This window comes from Paramacrobiotus metropolitanus, unplaced genomic scaffold (genome assembly GCF_019649055.1).
Source record: "Paramacrobiotus metropolitanus isolate TYO unplaced genomic scaffold, Prichtersi_v1.0 Parri_scaffold0000048, whole genome shotgun sequence".
NCBI classification, from domain to species: Eukaryota; Metazoa; Tardigrada; class Eutardigrada; order Parachela; family Macrobiotidae; genus Paramacrobiotus; species Paramacrobiotus metropolitanus.
The window spans coordinates 299802-307250 of NW_026570268.1; the positions used below are offsets into that span (position 1 = coordinate 299802).

General features: G+C 46.6%; 1 protein-coding gene across 1 annotated transcript; it reads right to left on the reverse strand.

Annotated features, from left to right (window-relative positions):
• Window positions 1-976: 976 nt before the first annotated feature.
• Window positions 977-6605, reverse strand: LOC129591806 (uncharacterized). The gene is made up of 8 exons (XM_055487624.1): window positions 6452-6605; window positions 4908-6345; window positions 4366-4568; window positions 3678-4253; window positions 3408-3602; window positions 1780-1970; window positions 1507-1704; window positions 977-1444 (listed from the first exon to the last, which is right to left on the reverse strand). Exons 3-8 carry the CDS (start codon window positions 4403-4405, stop codon window positions 977-979), a joined length of 1668 nt encoding a protein of 555 aa, XP_055343599.1. The 5' UTR covers window positions 4406-4568; window positions 4908-6345; window positions 6452-6605.
• Window positions 6606-7449: the final 844 nt, after the last annotated feature.

A 7449-nucleotide genomic window follows, 5' to 3' on the forward strand; every position in this document is an offset into this window, starting at 1 on the left:
CCCGACAAACTTAGCGATCTTTCCGGTTTTGCGGAACCGCTTCAGGTGGATGGTGAGGACGTTTGGCGGCCGTTGGATCGTCAACTGTTTGGTGGAAGGCGTCACCTTGTTGTTACACGGTTCGCAATTGTAGTCGTTCAGTCGCTCAGTGCGTGTGCGGGTGTGCAGAGCCTCCGCTGCGTCGCTGACGGTCTCAATAGCCAGCTGTACAATCCTAAAGGGTTCGAATGAATAGGAACGCTGCCGACACATTTGGCACTGCGTGCACGAACGATAACAACCACCAAAAATCTTGTCAAAGATGGTGATATCCGGACTAGCATTGATGAGATAGCCGAGAAATTCCTCAGCATCCTGCTGCACTCCAGGTATCAGGCTTTCATGGATTTCTGAAATCGGGCATCGAGTTTGTTAATCAGTTAAAATAACGATGAACAACATCGACTTGCGTACTTCATAAAAATTAATTAAAATCGTAAACACAAAACAAAAGCTAATTATTAAGCAAACACATTTCAGTTGGGAAAAATCAGATTAGCAGTAATTTTCTTACTGTCAAGGTCACGCCTGATCCCCTGAGGGTCCAAAACTTTGTTCCGGTTGTGACGCATGGACGGCAAGATCTCCTGCAGTTCACACAACACGCAGAATCCGTGCAACCAGTCTGCAAGTCAGAATAATATTGCAGAGAATTATTGTACAGCAAAACTATGGCAGAAATTCCAGGTTACTAACACTTCTGTTTATGGTCGCCCGTGACGAAATAATTATACAGGGGTGCGGTGTATGCGAGGCACTGGAGCGTCGCATTGAGATAACAGGTATTTGTCCCCTGGTTCAGCAGTCCACATCCCACTGGCAGATCTGGCCGCAGCCACTCCCGTTTGAGATCAGCTGCCGGGTGACTAATCACCATCGGTCCAGGAAGACTTTCTTCCAGCTTGGGCTTGGCGTTGCTCGACAGCGGGGAGGAATGTTAGGAGGAGAACGCAGGGTTCTGTGCGGACGGGACAGCCGCTACGGCGGGTGCGGTTAGTGGCTGCATATCGCCCTCACAGTCATCCAGGCAGTCGGCGGCGGTCAGGACATGCTTGGCGGGGATCTCGGCCGTGTAGCTGGACGATTCGCGGTCGGGGGCGATCTTCTCCAGCAGCGGCAGGGCCTTCCCAGCATCGGGCATGAGGCTGGCCGACAGATCTTTCACCGGCGCAACTTGACCACATCTTGCGCTTAGCCCCCGGGCCTCGTCTTCAAATATTTGCCGGACGAAGATCACGTCAAACACAGGCCAACCCGCGACCATGATGAGGTCTTTCTCCGGCAGAAATGTCACTTTCACATCACGGCACACGGACTCCATCACCGATTTCAGCTCGCCGGGTATCATATGCTTAATTCGGCCAGGAGATTTCAGCTCCACCTCAACTTTCGTAGTGTCTGCTACCTAAAGGAACGCACACCAACGATGACGCATCTCATAAACACCCAACGCCGCACCACACTGACCTGACCCAGCAGGAGCAACTGAAGCGCCTCTACAAATCTGGAGGGGTTGCCCCGCAAGCGGACTTCATCACTGTCAGCATCAGACAGATGCACCGTGACCCCGGTCGGATTTAATGTCCACGGCAGGCGGTTCTCGTTGAAACCCTTTAAGGCGTTATGCTGGATGCGAGGAACACGCAGAATGATTTCTTCGGTAACCTACACGGACATCTGCTAGTTAATCCACCTAATTATAACTAGCTAATGTCGAGCGCAGCACCACGGAAGTCTTACCAGATCGTCGTCCGCCTCTTCGTGCAGTACTTCTACGGGACCGGCGATCTGGGCGGCGCTGCTGGAATCGCCAGCGGCCGGGTGCGGGGAGACGGGCGACGTCACTTCCTGTGTGGGCTGGCTCGCGGCAATCGGGATCCGTGGCGTCTGTTTTACGCCACTGCCATCGCGGAGCACGATGGTGATGACACCTGCATATTAAAGCTCCCTTGTACGTGCCTGCTCCGAATAAATAACACAAGGAAAAATAAAAACTTACCATCAGATAGGGTTGAAATCACGCTTTCACGATTTCACTTTTCATTTCGCTTTCATTTCACAATCACGCGGACCCTCGCGTGAAATGTGAAAGTGAAATGAAATGAAATGTGAAATGCATGAAATGGTGAAATCGTGAAATCGGTTGAAATGCATCGACAGTTAACGAAATTAGAGCTTTTCACAATATATATTTCTTGCAACGAAAACATTCACACCGTTGTATTTTGTGTGTAACCGCTTTTAATTCGAACCCTGCACACAGACAAAAATGTTGCAACTGGAAGCAATGAAAACGTATTCTTACGCTTTTAGTGCAGGTTACTTCAGAATTGCCAGATCTTAAATACATAGCCAAAACACACTAAGATTCTGGTCTACTGTTTAGCACAATAATGCTAAGAATTGTACTAACTACTAAGAATCTGTACTAAGAATCTAATGGTAAGTATCTCTACTAAGAATTTGGTTTAATAATAAAATTATCCGTGCTTTGGCAGAAGATCTCGATTTGTCAAACTGGAATCTCGTACTGCAGATAAAAAGAAATAATGTTTTAGAGGTGTTTTGTAGTGCAATTAAGACAAATTGCAAAATAACGGAATTTCTGGGCTACTTACACTTCACAGTTAGAAGGCAGTCAAAGGGCGCGCCCAAATACTACTAGTAACAATAACTCGAAGGCAATTCCGTGCTGCAGTGCACTACTGCGCTGTTTTCATGTACAGAAATTAACATTTTCTTTGTATGCTTTGTTCTTGTGTACTTATCGATTATCATGGTCAAACTTCTGCTCTTAGTTTTAAATAGTTATACTTCTGTACTAAAAAAAAGCAAACTGCAAAATCATTTTGCATTTACTGTACAGTCTGTACGAGATAACTCGTACTGAATAATAAAATTAATAATCCAGTTACAATTACGAGCAGGGGCGTCACAGGTTCGGCAAAAGGGGGGTGTCAAATTTTGACAGGGGGGCAAAATTTGACGGGGGGCAATCGGTTTTGAAAACATACTCTGTCTGTTCTCTTCTAAATTTTGACGGGGGGCAATCGGTTTTGAAAAACAGGGGGAGTCAAACTATGAAAAATTGCCGGTTGACACCCCCTCTATGACGCCCCTGATTACGAGTATATTTTTCGAAACTTTAAACTTCTACTAGTGCTGTGCAGTGTGCAATTCTATTATTTTTCTATTTTAATACGTTCTGTTCTCGTATTAATGGTTTATATACTTTCGGCTGTTTACAACCATAATAAAAGCCAAAATAATCAATTTAAATTAAATTTTTTATTTCACGTTTCATTTCATTTCACTTCATTTCACTTCTTTTCACAAATGGGTATTAGCCGCGTGAATTTCAACCCTACCATCAGAGCTGTTCTCCTCGACCATGGCCTGACTCTGAGGCGAGGCAGGCGCTGACGCAGAAGATCCCTCTGCGATGGCCGACAGCGGTGTCCCGTCCGTCGGCACAGAGACCATTTTCATGTCTTGAGTGGGACGGATCAGCAGTATCGCCGGACTTTGCAGCTGTTGGTAAACCGCCCACAGGACAGCCGTGCCTGTTATTCGTAAAACAAGTATTTTAATTAATTCTGAATTTTAAATAAAAATAATAAGTGCAAATGCGCAATTACCAAGCGGCAGCCACTGCGAGCAGATCGCAAAGATGAGCGTCTTGGGAGGAAGACGGAGATCGCGCGGATCGATCGTCAAGCCCAACGCCGCCGGTCGTTCCTTCAGCCTAGACTGGCCCGTCATGACCCCGACCGCATCGTACGGCGCGCCGGTCATCTTCTCCACCAGCGCTTTATCCTTTCGCACGCCGACGGCGTCGTACATCTGCCAGAGGTTGTCCAGCACCAGCTGCACGAAGAGCGGCTCCTTGCCGCGCGCCCGCGCGTTCTTCTTGATGCGCTTCTCCTCGTCCAACCAGAAGTCGCCCCACAACGCCAGGTTCAGCACGCGCCGACTCAAGCCGAGTTTCTTGGCGAACAGCTCGGCGAAGCGGCCGCTGGTGAAGCCCCAGCCGTCCAGGGCGCTGGCGAAGATGACGTTGCCCTTCTGCGGCTGGAAGTACAGCGCCGAGTCGTTGACGGCCTCCAGCTCGGCGTCCCAGGCGTCGTACAGGGTATCCGCGGTGTTCCCAGACAACCGCGCTTCCAGCACGGTATGCGGCGCATCCGGAGTGTGGAACGCCATCTTCGCGTCCGCTGCGAATTTCAATCAAATTTTCTTATTAATTCAATTCACGGCGAATTATATGTCTGTACTTATTTATTGCGAAATACGTATAAACAAATATTTATTAACGGCGCAATTTACCGGGATCAATTTCCGGAATGTCTGCAGTCTGCACCATCATCACCGGCAACAGGGACCGGCGCCCGGGGCGGGACCCGAGACGTTTCCGACGCGGTTTCTGTGGGGCCCGGGGAGTCGGGCGGAAGCTCGCTGGGATGCGGCGGCATCTCCGATAAATCCCACTCTACACCGCTTTCTACCGCCTTAATCACCACGTCCAATTGCTGAAGTCAAACATAATTTTTTTCTCAACCAGTATTCCCCTTTAATATCATTTTAATTAATTTATTCCTATATTTTTAGATTTAATTTAATTTCACGTTATCTTTTCTATTTTACTTCTCCTTTCGTTTCATTTTTGTCAGATGTACTCTATGTTCCTTTTTATTTCCTTTTGCTGGATATCGAATTTTAACGTTATTTATAGCCAATGCACAGATCTGGTAAAAGAAAATGATAATTAAATAAACACGCGAAAGATTAATGAGCGATATTGCTCCACTAATTTGGTGTAATAATTCAAATTTCTTTAAATACTGTATTTTATCAAAATTTGCACACACCTTGACGACGATCGTGAAGCGCGTAGCGTCTTTTTTATTCTTCGCCCGCTTGGCCTCCAACGCCGCGTGCCGGTACTCTTCGCGGTTGGATTTGAGCGCCCGCAGGACAACGTTCTCTTCCTCGGCGGGCGCGGCCGACGGCGTTTGCGGCGAGGAACGCGGGGGCACGGCGGGGACGTTGGGCGGGGCCTCCATGGGGGCCGCCTCCGCCGATGCGCGGTCCTTCTGGGCGAGGTTGGAGGGGAAGGGCTCGCTGTCGGCCAGGGACTTCTGCAGGACGGATTGGACGAAGATGGGCGGGGGAATGTCCTCCTTGGACCGGCTGGCCCTTCTTCGCCTCACCGATCTGCTCTTTTATGGTCTATCGAATAATCTCATACATTCACACCACCACAATAAATCACTGCGCTTAGGCGACGATGTGCCGCTTATTGTATGCAAATAATTAGGCAAGCATCCTCCGATTCTTCCATTAAATAAAATGTACAAGAGAAATTATTCCACACTGCCATTTATCCTGTTGCGCAACATTTCATTGATTTTTTTATCTATCAATTTTTCCTGCTGTTGGATTTTTATTTTACTGAAAATAAATCCGTTACTTTTATTGCCTTTTCACTGTCACGGTTTTTTTTGTTGAATTATTATTCAACAATCCTTAAAATCTTAAAAGGATAAAATTCAAATATCGCCAGAAATAACAAAAATAATTCAATGAAAAATTACCATATTTCGACAGAAATCAATAAAATTTAATAACGAAATAATTCAGCAAAAAAACACTTCAGTCTGAAAGTCACAAACATAATAAAGAACAAACGGAATTACGAAGTAAATAGTTGAATCTAACGACAAACACACGCAGCAGAAAAGAATAAATAAAAGAATTGTACCCAGAAGTAAGAAGAATAAATACATACATAAAAAATACTTGTGATTTAAAGCCAGAAAACAAGAAATTTTAATCAATAAAGCACTTCCGTTGGTCCGAAAAATGAAAAGAAAGATGACTTAAAATATCGGCAAATTACATCTGCGGAAATAAGTTAAAAAGAGCAAGTACTACTTCCCTGGAAAGTCGATGAGCTTGACGAGGAAGGTGCTTGCTTTTCCGGACGTTCCTTCGCCATAGACTGTGTGTTTGAGCGTGATGGCGCTGGCCAACATGGCGGTGCCGCGCTGCTCCTCGTTCGGCTGGTCTTCCGTGACGGACACAGGCTCGGCCGTCCGCTGGGAGAGGGACCCATTGCTGGCCCGCAGCGATTTCGCCAGCGTGGTTTTCACACACAGCGCAGTTACAATATGGCTGCCAAATCACAGCTCGCAGACTCGCACCGTGATTCACATTCGCCAGGATGCAAATATGGGGGATACGCTGCGGATCGTCCTGGCTCGTCGCGCACGGCTTGGGCGCCATGCTGAAAGTGATGGTGGTGCACTAGCGGATCAACAGAATCACAATCAGGATCGTTTCAACAGGTTGCTCGTCTTCCAACACACTCAAAACCCATGTTACAGATATTGCGGCGAGTTTGTTCAATCACCTGATTCGCGATCAGCCTGGCCTGCACAATCCACCAAATTGGATATTCCGTTTAATGTACACTTTTGCTGGAGGGGGAAAAGAAGAAAGAAAGAAAAAACTCAAGAACTCATATGCAGAAATGAGAGAACTCAATCCATACAATGAGTGCAGAGAATGAGTTTGCAACAATCGCAGAGGACTCGGTAGTCTGAACGATAAGCACGTACGTAGCTACCTCTTCGGGAGCGAGCGATTCGCTCAGCATCAAGAATACTCGTACTGCTGCCAGCAAACCACAGTACAGCACTGTACTCCTACCGTACGAGTACAGTACTGTGGTACTTACGTACGAGTCGTACATAAGTATTAAACTTCGCAGTGCAAAAGAACGATTTAATAATATTATGACACGAAATCGGAAAGATGTTGAAAACCAAGTTGCTCCCACAAAATTAATGGAGTGAGCACTATCATTGAATTCTTTGACTCAACCTTTTTTCTACATGAGCCGTATTTTCTTTAATGTACTGTACTTCACCTATTTTCTTGAAAATATATTAATTTTGGTCTGAGCGCTGTTTGTTGTTGTGGCTTGTCCCGACTGCAGAGTACATACATAATATACCTACTCGAGTAACAGAAACACCCAGACGACCTTCCCGAAGGTAATTACCGAATGCAGACACGCTATGTGGATAGTTTTCTTATCTCGCAGTTGCTGGTTTCTTAACGATCATAATTTTGTGACGGGATAATCAATAGTCCTATCACATACTAGATAGTTATTAAAGCGTCAGCTGGGTAATGATAATGACACACATGTCTAAATTGCCGAAGCAGAACTATCGCAACGAATAGAAAAGGGCTCTACCCTAACAAAGAGAGGACCGCTACAGTCGGGCGGTGAATGCGGTCTCGCCGCCCGCCCCGGGCCGGCAGCGGCATCTCGTGCATTCGGCGTGTCGTTGTGGGCCGCTCACTTAGCGCGCTACTTGTAAGTACGTATCTTAAGTTCAT